The sequence below is a fragment of the Silene latifolia genome, chromosome 1, assembly GCF_048544455.1.
Source record: "Silene latifolia isolate original U9 population chromosome 1, ASM4854445v1, whole genome shotgun sequence".
Taxonomy (NCBI): domain Eukaryota; kingdom Viridiplantae; phylum Streptophyta; class Magnoliopsida; order Caryophyllales; family Caryophyllaceae; genus Silene; species Silene latifolia.
In genome coordinates, this window is record NC_133526.1 from 190,961,984 (window position 1) to 190,975,429 (window position 13,446).

At 42.7% G+C, this 13,446-nt stretch overlaps 1 protein-coding gene and 1 non-coding gene across 2 annotated transcripts; one reads left to right on the top strand and one right to left on the bottom strand.

Moving 5' to 3' along the window:
- Positions 1-1,157: 1,157 nt before the first annotated feature.
- On the bottom strand, positions 1,158-3,401 carry LOC141589951 (uncharacterized). The gene is made up of 2 exons (XM_074410573.1): positions 2,290-3,401; positions 1,158-1,734 (listed from the first exon to the last, which is right to left on the bottom strand). Exons 1-2 carry the CDS (start codon positions 3,399-3,401, stop codon positions 1,158-1,160), a joined length of 1,689 nt encoding a protein of 562 aa, XP_074266674.1.
- On the top strand, positions 2,716-2,822 carry LOC141619602 (small nucleolar RNA R71). The gene has a single exon (XR_012531762.1). It is a non-coding gene; the product is annotated as a small nucleolar RNA R71 (small nucleolar RNA).
- Positions 3,402-13,446: the final 10,045 nt, after the last annotated feature.

Below are 13,446 nucleotides of genomic sequence, written 5' to 3' on the forward strand. Positions count from 1 at the left end.
CAAAGGGCATACGCCTATAAGCAAAGGTGCCAAACGGGCACGTGAAAGTGGTCTTTTCTTGGTCATTAGAGTGAATTGAGATTTGGAAAAACCCCGAAAACCCATCAAGGTAGCAAAAATGAGAGTGTTGGGCAAGTCTTTCCAACATTTGGTCAAGGAAAGGGAGGGGGAAATGGTATTTCCTAGTCGCCTTGTTGAGGCGTCTATAGTCTATACACATTCTCCATCCGGTTGTTATTCTTGTTGGAATTAGCTCATTCTTGTCATTGGTGACTACCGTGACCCCGCCCTTCTTTGGCACAACATGCACCGGGCTCACCCATGCACTATCGGAGATAGGGTAAATAATACTCGCATCATAGAGCTTCAACACCTCCTTCCTAACCACTTCTTTCATTGCGGGGTTAAGGCGGCGTTGAGTCTCAATGGAAGATGCACCCTCATCCTCCAAATGAATGCGGTGAGTGCAAAAAGAAGGGCTAATCCCATTGATATCATCAATTGAGTACCCAATGACATCCTTATATTTTCTCACAACATCAAGTAACTTTTGAAGTTCGGTGTCATTGAGTGCACTATTGACAATAATAGGGTAAGTGTCATTAGGGCCAAGGAAAGCATGTTTAAGAGTAGTGGGAAGAGGTTTCAACTCCACTTGAGGAGGCGTGGATCTCTCCTCCTTTTTACCATCTCCTCTCAAGCTCTCAAATTCTTTGTCCGGGTCTTCTTCAATTGTTGCTTCCATGGCTAAAGCATACTCCCGGTGCTCTTTGCAATCTTTTACCTTACGCTCAAGGAATCCTTGCAAACCCTTGTCTTCATCAAATTTCATCATATCAACCCGTTCCTCTATCACGTCAATCATGTAACAAGACTTTTTCTTCCGAAGGCTCCTTCATGGCCTTGTTCAAGGAGAACTCTACCTTTTCTTCACCCACTTGTAGAGAAAGCTTTCCATTCTTCACATCAATCATGGCACCCCCCGTAGCAAGGCAAGGGCGCCCCAATATGATGGGAATATTTGAGTCCTCGGGGATGTCCATTACATAGAAGTCACATGGGAATGCAAGTTTACCCACTTTAAGCGGGACATCCTCCACAAGACCGATTGGGTATCTTACCGACCTATCCGCAAGTTGGAGAGAAACCCTTGTTGGTCAAAGCTCATAACCCTTCAACTTCTTGAAAATTTTGAGGGGCATAAGACTAATGCTTGCCCCCAAATCACACAAGGCTCTCTCAATATGCACGGTCCCAATTTTGCAAGGTATGGAAAAACTCCCCGGGTCTTCAAGCTTTTGAGGAGCCTCATTCATAAGAATTGCACTACATTCCTTGGATAAGTTCACCGTTGTTGTTGGATTCAAGGAATTTTTGTTTGAAATTAGCTCATTCAAGAACTTTCCATAGCTTGGTATCTCCTTGACGACATCAATGAAGGGCATGGTGATGTTGATTCCCTTCATCATGTCCATGAACTTTCCATATTTTTGTTCAAGTTTTGCTCTTGCCAACCTTTGTGGGTAAGGAATTGGTGGAACATAAGTCCTCACAACTTGTTGTTTTGGCTCTTCAACAATTTTTGTTGGTTCATCAATCACCTTTGGAGTCTCCACAACAATTTCCACAAGTTCATCTTCAACCCCTTTTTCTTCAACTCCCTTAGGAGGTTCAACCACATCACCCGGTCTACTACTCTTCCTCTTCTTGACAAATGCTCGATCTTCCAAATCTCTACCACTCCTCAAGTGGATAGCATTTATGGTTTTCGGATTCTCCTCGGTTTTACTCGGGAATTTTCCATGAGAGGCTTGTAGTTGGCTCATTTGGGAAGCCAATTGGGAGATTTTATTGTTCGTCATCCGTTGAGAAGCTTGCATTTGGGTTCTAAGTTAGTTGATGGATGAGGTTGTCTCTTCTTGTTTTTGAGTGGAAAGGTTGATGAATTGTGTTTGAGTGTTGACAAGTTGGTTTTGGGAAGTCATCAGTTGTTCCATCATGAGTTCCAAGTTTGACTTTGGTTGGGTGGATTGTTGGAAAGGGGGGTTATTTGGTTGGAAAGGTGGGTTATTTGGTGGGTTGAGTGGTTGAAACTGTTGTCTCGGTTGGAAGGATCTCCCTTGGAAACCTGGTGGACCTTGGTTGAATGTTGTGTTTGGTTTTTGAGTTTGAAAGTTTAGTTGTTGTGATTTTTGTTGGAAGGTGGGGTTTTGGACATTTTGTGAACCATAGGAAAAGTTTGGGTGGGCTCTCATTCCGGGGTGATATTGGTTGTTGTTAAATGCTTGCTTGGCCGGACTAGACTCCCATATCCCGTTCACTTGCTCCATGCAATTGCCCTCTCCTACCATCAAAGGACACTCATTGGGTGGATGTCCTTGGTCTCCACAAATCTCACAACTATAAACTTGGTTCCTCATAGAAGAAGAGTTGCTAGATGTGTTGCTTGAACTCATCAAGGCAACTTGTTGCTTGAGCTCTTCAATTAACCCTTTAACTTCAACATTATTGGCCGATTCAACCGTTGACTTTCCTTTCCTCTTGTGCCTATCATTGTTCCAATGAAATGTACGAGAAGCCATCTCTTCAATAAGCTCTTTGGCCGTCTTGTGATCTATTTTATCCAACTCCCCCTTTCCCGAGCCGGAATCTAGGTTCATCTTCATTTCATTGTTCAACCCTTCATAAAAATTGTTGATTAGCTCATCATCCCCAATCCCGTGGTGAGGACATAGCCTTTGGAGGCCCTTGTACCTCTCCCATGCTTCGTAAAGAGTCTCATCTTCTTGTTGGGTAAAGCCTTGGAGCTCACTTTTGATTCTTGCGGTTCGTTGTGGTGGGAAATATTTGTTTAAGAAAGCTTTGGAGACATCGTCCCAAGTCCGAAGAGAATCGGGTTCACAACTTTTAAGCCACTCCTTGGCACTTCCCCTCAAGGAGTAAGGGAAAAGCCTAAGGCGTACGGCATCCTCCGACACTCCGTTAGCTTTGAACATGTCACAACTATCCAAGAACTCGTTGAGATGTTCGTTGGGGTTTTCAGTGGCTCCCCCACCGAATTGATTCCCTTGGACAAGTTGCAGCAAGGTGGCTTTTACATCAAAGTTGTTGGCTTGAATATGTGGCTTGACGATACTCGGATTCACCACCTTTTTTGGAGCCAAGTTATCTCGCATAGGCACCGCGGCCATTGTCACTTCTTCTCCCGTAGTTGCAAAGGGATTCTCAAAAGTTTCAAAAGTACTTGGTTCTTCTCGAAAGTCTTCCACTACTAAATTTCCTTGGGAAGTTGGTGTTTCTATAAGCCCTCTTCTACGGAGTGAATTTAGTCTTCTTGCGGTAGCTTCAATTTCGTGGTCAATTGGATCAGTTGGTTGGCCTCTTCGAGTTCTCCTACTCATGCAAAAAGTCCTACACACTCAAGAGAAGGATTAGTAACACAAAAGACTTAGTCTAAACTAGAACGAAAACAATTAATATCTTGCCGAACTCCCCGGCAACGGCGCCAAAAACTTGATGGTTATCAAATAGTACCTCGCAAGTGCACGATCTATCGTTGTGCAAAATAGAGGGTCAATCCCACAAGGAGTTAAGAAGATTACTAATTGTTCTAATCCTATCGTTGAGCTAAGTCGGCAATAAAGGATGAATTTGTTATACTAAGACTACCTAAGACGAAATGAAATTCAAACTAAACAAGAAATAGATAAATGAGCGAGAAGAAATGATAAGTTGTAAATCAAATGATTTAAAGGCCTAAGACTCGGTTTTCCCTCAACAATTCATAACTTCACATAATTAAATACCTAGGCTAATCATAAAGGTAACAAGGTGTAGATACCTCATTTATGCACCTCTCGCAAACCACCCGGTAATGATTGGGCCGCATGTTTGGTACGCGAAACGATTTGTGACAATTCATAAGTTTATCGTCAAGTGATTACTCAAATATTAATGTCTACCTCTTAGTTGTCATCTACGTGCCGATACGGTCGTTTTGACAGTAATTAGAGTACATTTGGAGTCCGAGCCTAAAACCGTCTCCATTTTCTGATGATCGTTCAATCCCGAGTCGGAATGTTCTGGAATGTTCCGGATATTTCTATTCCATATTTTATAAATATTTCACAATCTTAATCTTTTGGCAAACAATTTCCCGAAATATTCATATAAAGTATTAAGGAAAACCAAATTATTCCGTCCTACCATAACTAAAACACGGAAATCTTTCTTCCGCAGGAGGAAAACACTTGGGAACAGACGCAGCAGGTGCTGCGCCTCTTCCAAGAGATGCGATGATCGCTGCGCCTCTTCCCAGGTCTTTTCTTGCGTAATTTTCGTATCTTTTTCATATCTTTCCGAGATTCACTTCCAAAGAGTCTCCGAAACCCTATTTCCTCCACGTGATTAGTATAAATAGGAGCCTTCGCTCCTCATATTTCTCACGCGAGTGTCTGCCCTTCTCTTCTCCCTTTGCATTCTAGACTTTTGTTCTTACTTTTTGGCGCCTACGTGCTTGATCTTTCAACCACGTAAGCTCGGATCCTTCTGAGTACTAGCCTCGTTTGCATGACCGACCAATTTGACCAAATACACATCAATCAACTTAATTAATCTAATCGTTTTCCTCTTACGAGGGCACTTTCTTTGCATTCGCGTCGAGCATCACTAATCGATATCTTAGTCCTTCTCGTTTCGTCAACATGTAAGTCTGAGGGTGTAAATCTCTCTTTTATTTATTGTATTTTAATTATTGTATCACAATTGTAAGGTTTATGTCGAAAATACCTCTTAAAACCGATTTCTAAACCGTGCTTTAAAACCTCTTTTTTACGGATTTCCAGAAGACTAACCGTCGAGAAAGGACGCAGCAACTGCTGCGCCTCTTCGAAGGAGCGCAGTTCCTGCTGCGCCTCTTCGTGAGGCTGCCGCAGTTCCTGCTTCCTTTCTTCTTCCTTCATCCTCTGTGATTCGTCAAAGTTTATTTTTTTTGTTTGTTTCCTTTAATTCTTCGTTATAATAGTCTAATATTTCACATGTATATTATTCATCATCATTAACACGTTTAATTCGTCATTAAATCCGACTTAAATCCCTTATAACCAATATTTGCGGGTTTTCGTTATTAAATCCAATCCGGGTTGTAGAAGTTCGATTTGTTCATATTGAGTTTCTGGAATTCGTCTTTGATATATTTTAATCTGTCTTTTGTCACATTCATCGCATGTTCATCATTAATTTGTCGTTAATTTGTCATATATAGTCTATTTCATTCACCCGTGTCACTAATCAAGCATTAATCATGTAAATAATTCGTCTGCATCCGTTTCATCCATGTTTTATTGTTTTATGACCATTAATCATATGTAATTAACCTACTAATCACTTCCATCCGAGTAAATAAATTAATCAATCGTCAAATTCACCAACGAATATTAACAACGCGCAATTCCGCTTCACGGCCCGGAGTAAGTCAGTCGAGACGCGCGGCGTCTGCTCGCTTATTCAAAGGACGCGACTCTGCTTGCGCTTTGTTCGGTTGAATTTCGTCCCGAACTCCGTGGTTGCCTTGACTTAGTTTAATTAGTTCACGTATAATTAACTATTAATCGTATTATCACCTTCTGATATGTTCGTAATTTTATTCTTTTATTCTTTTTCTCAAAACATCCGTTTTAAAGGTATTTTCGACATAAATCGTCTAATCCAATGTAATTATTGTAATTCTTTTATTGTAATTTTCTTTTATTGTATTTATCATTATTTCTTGTATCATTTGAATGTTCTCACATGTAATTGAGCATTAAATCCTACTTCGACCTTAATTGTATGCTAAATTAATTGTTCACCGACTTAGTCTATTCTCACATGCTAGGATTAAAACTTGGATGTTGCATTGCATGCATACAATCGACGATATATCGAGTACGAATAACTTCCCTAAACGTTAGTAGAGGCCGCTATCGAGGCGGGCGGGATTAGGTGTTCGATCAAAAGAGCTTCCTAATACGTACCCTCACCCCTTACTCCAGATCTCCGTGAACACCCGTGTTCATTGGCATCCACGAGAGTCATTCTAGACATAGAATGCTAAGGGTAATGATTGCGTAGTGTTCATGTCACTACTTTGTGTCTTGACATGACGCAAGGTATTCGAACGGTTCCAATTTCCCATAAAAATTGGTGGCGACTCCAACAAAAATGCAAACGCTTGTTTCTCTTCTCTCCCAAGCGCCCCCATGGGCCTCCCGCTGTCCACACAAGGTGAGGAGGAGATGGCTCTAATTCGCCTAAGACCCCCCTCTCGGGTTCGAAATAGGACACTAGCTCTACCCACTAACCCCCCTCTCGGGTTCGAAGGTCGGAATCCCTAACTCAACACTCAACAACCCCAAAAACGTGCACTTTTCTAAGGAGGTCAAGAAATTGGTTTATCTCAAGGTTTTGGAAAGAGTTGCAGAAATCTTTGGGAACGACATTGAAGATGAGTACAACATTTCATCCTGCAACAGATGGTCAGACAGAGAGAACAATCAAGACTCTCGAGGAAATGTTACGAGCTTGTGTGATGGATTTTGGTGGTAGCTGGGAACAGAAGTTGGATTTGATTGAGTTTTCTTACAACAACAGCTATCACACTAGTATTGGCATGGCGCCATTTGAGGCTTTATACGGGAGGAGATGTAGAAGTCCGATTTGTTGGGACGACAGTTCTGAGGCAGTGGTTTTAGGACCAGATATGGTACATGAGATGGTTGAGCAGATTAAGATGATCAGAGAGAGGATGAGAGCAGCTCAGGATAGGCAAAAGAGTTATGCAGATCTACATCGTCGGGATATAGAGTTTCAGTTTGGGGACAAGGTTCTTCTGAAAGTGTCTCCTATGCGTGGGGTTATGAGATTTGGGAAGAAAGGCAAGCTAAGTCAGAAGTTCATAGGACCATATGAGATCCTAGACCGGGTTGGAGAGGTTGCTTATCGTTTGGCTTTACCGTCTTCTTTGGATAGGGTACATAACGTGTTTCATATATCTCAGCTGCGCAAGTATGTGAGTGATCCGTCACATGTGATAGAGGCAGAGAGCATAGAGCTAGATGAATCCTTGTTTTACCTTGAAGTGCCTAAGAAGATTCTTGACCGGAAAGTTAGGAAGACTAGGACTGGTGAGACAGTCTTGCGTAAGATCCTTTGGTCTAATCATGAGGTTGAGGAAGCTACATGGGAGGCAGAGGAGGCCATGAGAGAGCGTTACCCTTTCCTTTTTGATCAGGTATGTATGATTACGGAGACGTAACCTTGTTTCTTTTAGGGGGGTAGGAGATGATCGCAAAGAGTTTTTACACCTTTTTATGTTGTGTCGGTATATTTAGTAGTGGTTTGAGTCGGGTTGAGTTTGGTTGGTAGCATGTTTTTATGTTGAGTTTTGTTTTGGTTGTTGTGTCGGGAGTGTGGTAGTATGTTTTGTTTTGTTGTGGTTTGAACTTCGGGGACGCAGTTCTTTTTAAGGAGGGAAGACTGTAATACTACGGTTTTATGAGTCTCTGGGTACTCTATCGAGTGGGCCTTAATCTGTCGAGTAAGGGTGTTTTGGTTTTTAAAACAGTAGTCTGCCTGACTCGATCGAGTAGCTCAGTTTTCGGGTAATGTTTTGTCGGGTTTTGTTAATAACACGGATTAGTATATAAATCTTTCCGTCATCTTCATAATACACTTTTAAAAACCTAATCATATTGAAAAGAGATTCAAGTTACGTTCTTCGCATTCATCCGTGTTATTGACAAATCCCGGAGCTTGAGAAGTCGGATTTCATCGTTCTTTACATCATTGTGATCCTTGCGTCGAGGGTAAGATCTACGTACTGATTATATAGTATTTAGCCAAGTTTGTTTAAACCCTAATTTGGGGGATTGGGGATTTGTGTTAGTTTTTGTATGGTTAGTGATTATGTTGTAATACTCCGTATTTATAAGTCTCTGGGTACTCTATCGAGTAGGCCTTACTCTGTCGAGTAAGGGTATGTTGCGTTTTAAAATAGTTTCTGACCTGTTGGGTACTCAATCGAGTAACTATGATACTCGATCGAGTAAGGGGGTACTCGATCGAGTAACTATGATACTCGATCGAGTAAGGGGGTACTCGATCGAGTACCTCAGCTACTCGATCGAGTAGCCGGTTTACGGGGAGTTATTTCTCGGGTTTTGTTAATTATGCGATTAAGGTATATAATCTTTTCCGTCATTGTTCTAAACACTTTTCAAAACCTAAATTACTGTCAAGAGAGAAAGCAAAGTACGTTCATCACCTTAATCACATTGTTAGCAAATCCCGGAGTTTGGAAGGTCGGATTTCATCATTCTTTATACCGTTGTGATCCTTTCGTCAAGGGTAAGACCTATATACCATTTTTATAATGTTTCTTTAAAGTTGGTTAAACCCTAATTTGGGAATTGGGGGTTTTGTAGTATGTTATGCATGGTAGTGATTATATGTTTGTATGTTAGGAGGAGGATTCGTAGAGGAAGCTTTTTGATATCAGTTGTGAGATCGTCTGATTGTTGTGCTTTCCAGGTAGAGTTTCCCTACTCAGTATTAGTTACATAATGTGTGGTGATTGTGCTGTAATTAGTGCTTGTTGATTGGTTTCGTGATGGTTGTTGATTGATTGTTGTTGATGGATGTGATTGTTTGTCTTTGGTTCTCGAGATGCGTTCTCGGCTGAGTGAAGTCATTTGCGGGAGTGGCTTCACGCCCTAGTTTCGCCCTTCGTGGAACCCGCCACGGAAGGGGATGTGCACATTAATAGGACAGGGTTATCGCTCGGTATGATGAGCGGGGCTTAGGTGGGAACGGCTGCGGTCCCCATCGCGTGGTCGGGTCCAGTGGACGATCGGTGATGGAGATGGAGTGGAGTGGATGATTGTGTGTGATTGTGTGAGCTGTATTGTTTTCTGTTCCGTTGGTTATATGATTTATGTAAATAGTACTGGCCCCGATTATTGTTTTAAAACCTGCGGTGATCCATTCGGGGATGGTGAGCAGATATTGAGCAGGTATGAGATGAGTACTGGGATAGCTGGGATGTGCCACGATATGATGATTGAAGTCTTCCGATGTAGCTTAGTAGTTTTTATAACATTTCAGTTGGATCAGTAAACAATCAGTTTAAGAACATGTATTTGTACTTTTGGTTTTGGTTTCGAGATTGTAACCTTTCACTAAGTATTTCTATTTAAACGTTGTTTCTCTATTGTTTATTTGATTATCATTGCCTCGGGTAACCGAGATGGTAACATCCTTATACCTGGGTGGTCCTGGTAAGGCACTTGGAGTATGGGGGTGTTACAAAATGGTATCGAGCGACGATCCGAAACCTCGTAACCAATGAACCCAATGAATATAGGGAGTCAATTAAAATGAACCCGGGGTAAAGGTTGTAGGAGCTAATGCAAAGGCTTGGGAGACGTCCTAAAGTCGCGAAATCGCCCTACAATTTTGAACCGGTCACGTGGGGGGTGTATGTCATGTCGTATGTGTTGTTTGTCAACTTGTGTGTGTGGATGTGATGAAGTATGTCGTAATTATTGGATGTTTGGAGTAGAGGATTGATATATGAATGAAAGATTGATGAGATATACAGAATTGTTGTTGGAATAGAAAAGCATGTTGGATGATTACTATGTGGCATTTGATAATATGACGTCACTGTTTAGTTGATTATATGAAAAACTTGATAAAATTTCATGCTTAGCTATATCACATGTTGCGTTTATAATGTTGCTTAGTATGTTGGGAGATGTGAGATAATATGCGGGTAGTTTATGCGAGTCAGCATGACTCGATCGAGTAGGGGGATACTCGATCGAGTAGGTGAGATACTCGATCGAGTGGGTTTAACTCGATCGAGTGGGTTTAACTCGATCGAGTGGGTATTTGACGATTTTGAATCCAGAATCGTGTTTTTGGGCACTCGATCGAGTACCTCGGGCACTCGATCGAGTAGGGGGTCACTCGATCGAGTAGCCGGGCTACTCGGTCGAGTATGTTAGAGGTCAGAAGGTCTGTTTGGGTTCTGGAGTCGAGGCACTCGATCGAGTATGTTGGGCACTCGATCGAGTAGCCTCTTACTCGATCGAGTAGGTTTGGGTACTCGATCGAGTATGTCCTGGGCAGCCTGTTTTCGTGTTTTGAGATTTAGTGCGTGTGTTTATGTCTACTCTTTCTTATATATAGTTTCAAGATGCCGCCCAAGAGAAACGCTTACTATGCGAGAGCTGAGACCATGAACATAGATGATGTTGTTAAGATGTTGGAGCACCAAGATGCCCTGACTGAGACCTTAAAGAAGGTGAATAAGGATAAGGAGGTTGATCACTCTAAGATCAGTCTCTATATAGCGAGGTTTAACCCAAAAGAGTACACGGGAACCGGGGAACCGAACCTTCTTGACAACTGGCATCGTGAGATGGAGAACATCCTGGACCTGGTTCATTGTCCTGATGAGATGAGAGTGGAACAAGCTACGTTCTACCTGAGGGACGCAGCTGGCAAGTGGTGGGATACGGTGAAAGTGAGTGCTAGGGAGATGTATGTGAACCAGGGCTTACCTGCTATACCATGGGACGAGTTTTAGAGAGCTATGAGGAAGGAGTTTGTACCAGAACATGTGAGGAGTAAGCTGAGAGAGGAGTTTGATGGGTTTAAGATGACATCTGATATGTCAGTTGCTGAGTATTACAAGCAGTTTAATGAGAAGTCTAGGTATCGAGGATATGGGTCCGAGTGAGGAGAACCTAGCGCTGAGGTTTGAAAGAGGGTTGACACCCAAGATTATGGATAAGTTACCCGTGGGAGTCCTTACCGATGTTAAGGAAGCTTATGAGAGAGCTGGGAGAGCTGAGAGACTGGTTGAGATGGCTCAGGAGAGAGTGAGTGAGAAAAGAAAGGCTGAGAGTGAGGGTGGAGGCCAGTCTAGTCACAAGAAAGGCAACCACAATCAAGCTAGAGGGTTTTCTTCGGGTCGTGGTTTAGTTTGGGGCTTCCTTCGGGCGTGGCCGTGTGAGTAGCAGTGGTAGTTGGGGTATGACTTGCTTTGGCTGTGGCGGTGTGGGCCACAAGAGACATGAGTGCACGAGTGTGCCTGGAGCTTTTCAGGGATCGGCTCGGGGGAGCTATTCTCAGGGACCTGCTCAGAGTTATGCGAGCAATAGACCGTCTGAGTCATGGTCTAACCGGGGAAGTCAGAGCTATCAGGGTGGAGGTAACCGCAATGGCGGTAATTCTTATCAGAAACCAGCTACAAACAACAACAACAACAACAATCAGGGGTCGGGTGCTAAGCCGACCACATCAGCCAGTACTGTCCAGGAAGGTGGACAGAAGACCAGTGGAAAGCTGTTCATGATGGACAAGAAAGCAGCTGAGGAGGATGCCCATGTTATCACTGGTACTTTTCTTGTTAACGGTATTCATACTTTTGTTTTGTTTGATTCGGGGGCTTCTCAGTCGTTTATATCTTCGAGTCATGTTAAAAGGTTGGGTTTGAGAGTATATGAGTCTGTGAGCGAGAAAGTTTTTATACCTTCGGGTGAGTCTGTATCATGTGGGAGGTTGTTTAGAGATGTGTCTATGATAGTTGGGCAAGTTGATCTACCTGTAGACTTGCTAGAGTTTCCTTTCGACGGTTTTGAGATGATAGTCGGGATGGATTGTTTAGAAAAGTATAAAGCTAAGATAGACTGTCATCAAAAGAAAGTGTCTTTGAGAGGGCCTAAGGGTGTTAGTGTGTCTTATCGTGGGTTTCTAGTCAAACCCAAAGTTAAGTTGATTGCAGCTGTCACCTTGAAGTCTTATCTGAGGAAGGGATGTCCTTTGATCTTGTGCTATGTGAGAGATGACCGGATAGAGAGACCGACAGTTGATCAGATACCGGTGGTGGGAGAGTTTGCAGATGTTTTTCCAGAGGAGATTCCGGGGTTGCCACCGAAGAGGGAGATAGATTTCACCGTTGAGTTGAAACCGGGGACGGGGCCAATATCTAAGGCACCGTACCGGATGGGTCCTAAAGAGATGGAGGAGCTCAGGAAACAGTTAGATGATCTGATAGAGAAGGGATACATTAGACCTAGTGTATCGCCGTGGGGAGCACCAGTTCTTTTTGTGAAGAAGAAAGATGGGAGTTTGAGGTTGTGCATAGACTACAGAGAGCTGAACAGAGTGACAATGAAGAACAAGTATCCTTTGCCAAGGATAGATGACCTGTTTGATCAGTTGAGTGGTGCATCAGTCTTTTCCAAGATTGATTTGAGGTCGGGGTACCATCAGGTGAAGATTAGAGAGGTGGACATACCAAAGACAGCTTTCACGTCGAGGTATGGCCATTATGAGTATGTGGTGATGCCGTTTGGGTTATCTAATGCACCAGCTGTATTTATGGATTTGATGAACAGAATCTTCAGACAGTTTTTGGACAAGTTTGTGGTGGTGTTTATCGATGACATCTTAGTCTACTCTAAGACTAAGGAGGAGCATGAGGAGCATCTGAGGATCGTGTTGCAAACTTTGAGGGATCATGAGTTGTATGCTAATTTTGTCCAAGTGTGAGTTGGTTAGAGAAAGTTGCTTTTTCTGGGGCATGTGATCTCTAAGGAGGGAGTAGTTGTGGATCCGACGAAGATTGAGGCGTGTGACAAAGTGGGAAGCACCAAAGAATGTTGCTGAGATTAGGAGTTTCTTGGGTTTAGCTGGATACTACAGACGGTTCGTGAAAGATTTCTCCAAGATAGCTAGACCTATGACAGCTTTGATGAGGAAAGAGAACATGTTTCATTGGGATGAGAATTGTGAAAAGGAGTTCCAAACATTAAAGGAGCGTTTGACCACAACTCCTATCTTAGCATTGCCTGAAGGGATTGAGAACTTTGAGGTTTATACAGATGCCTCAAAGACTGGGTTAGGATGTGTGTTGATGCAGAATGGTAAGGTGATTGCCTATGCTTCTAGGCAATTGAAGCCGTACGAGGAGAATTATCCTACACATGATCTAGAGTTGGGTACAGTGGTGTTTGCTCTCAAGATTTGGAGACATTACCTTTATGGGGCGACCTTTAAGGTATTTTCAGATCACAAGAGTCTCAAGTACATCTTCAATCAAAAGGAGTTGAACATGAGACAGAGGAGGTGGATGGAGCTGATTGGCGATTATGACATGGATATTATCTAACATGAAGGGAAAGCCAATGTTGTTGCAGATGCTTTGAGTAGGAAGAGTGTACATTCCCTGTGTACAGCTTTATCTTTGATGAGGTTGAGAGATGAGGTGGGGAAGTTTGGGATACATATGATGCGAGAGAGGGGATCTTTGTGGGAGATTTGTGATTCGGCTGATCTTTATGATGATATTCGAGGTAAAGAGGCTTCAGATCCTAAGATGGTTGAGTGGAGAGCTGG

Excerpts from the sequence above, each read along its gene's own strand:
- LOC141589951 (XM_074410573.1), bottom strand. The coding sequence starts at position 3,401 with ATGAGTAGGAGAACTCGAAGAGGCCAACCAACTGATCCAATTGACCAC. Across the intron at positions 1,735-2,289 it reads TGGGAGTCTAGTCCGGCCAA|AGATTTGGAAGATCGAGCAT; the intron begins GCAAGCATTTAA and ends GAGGAGTGGTAG.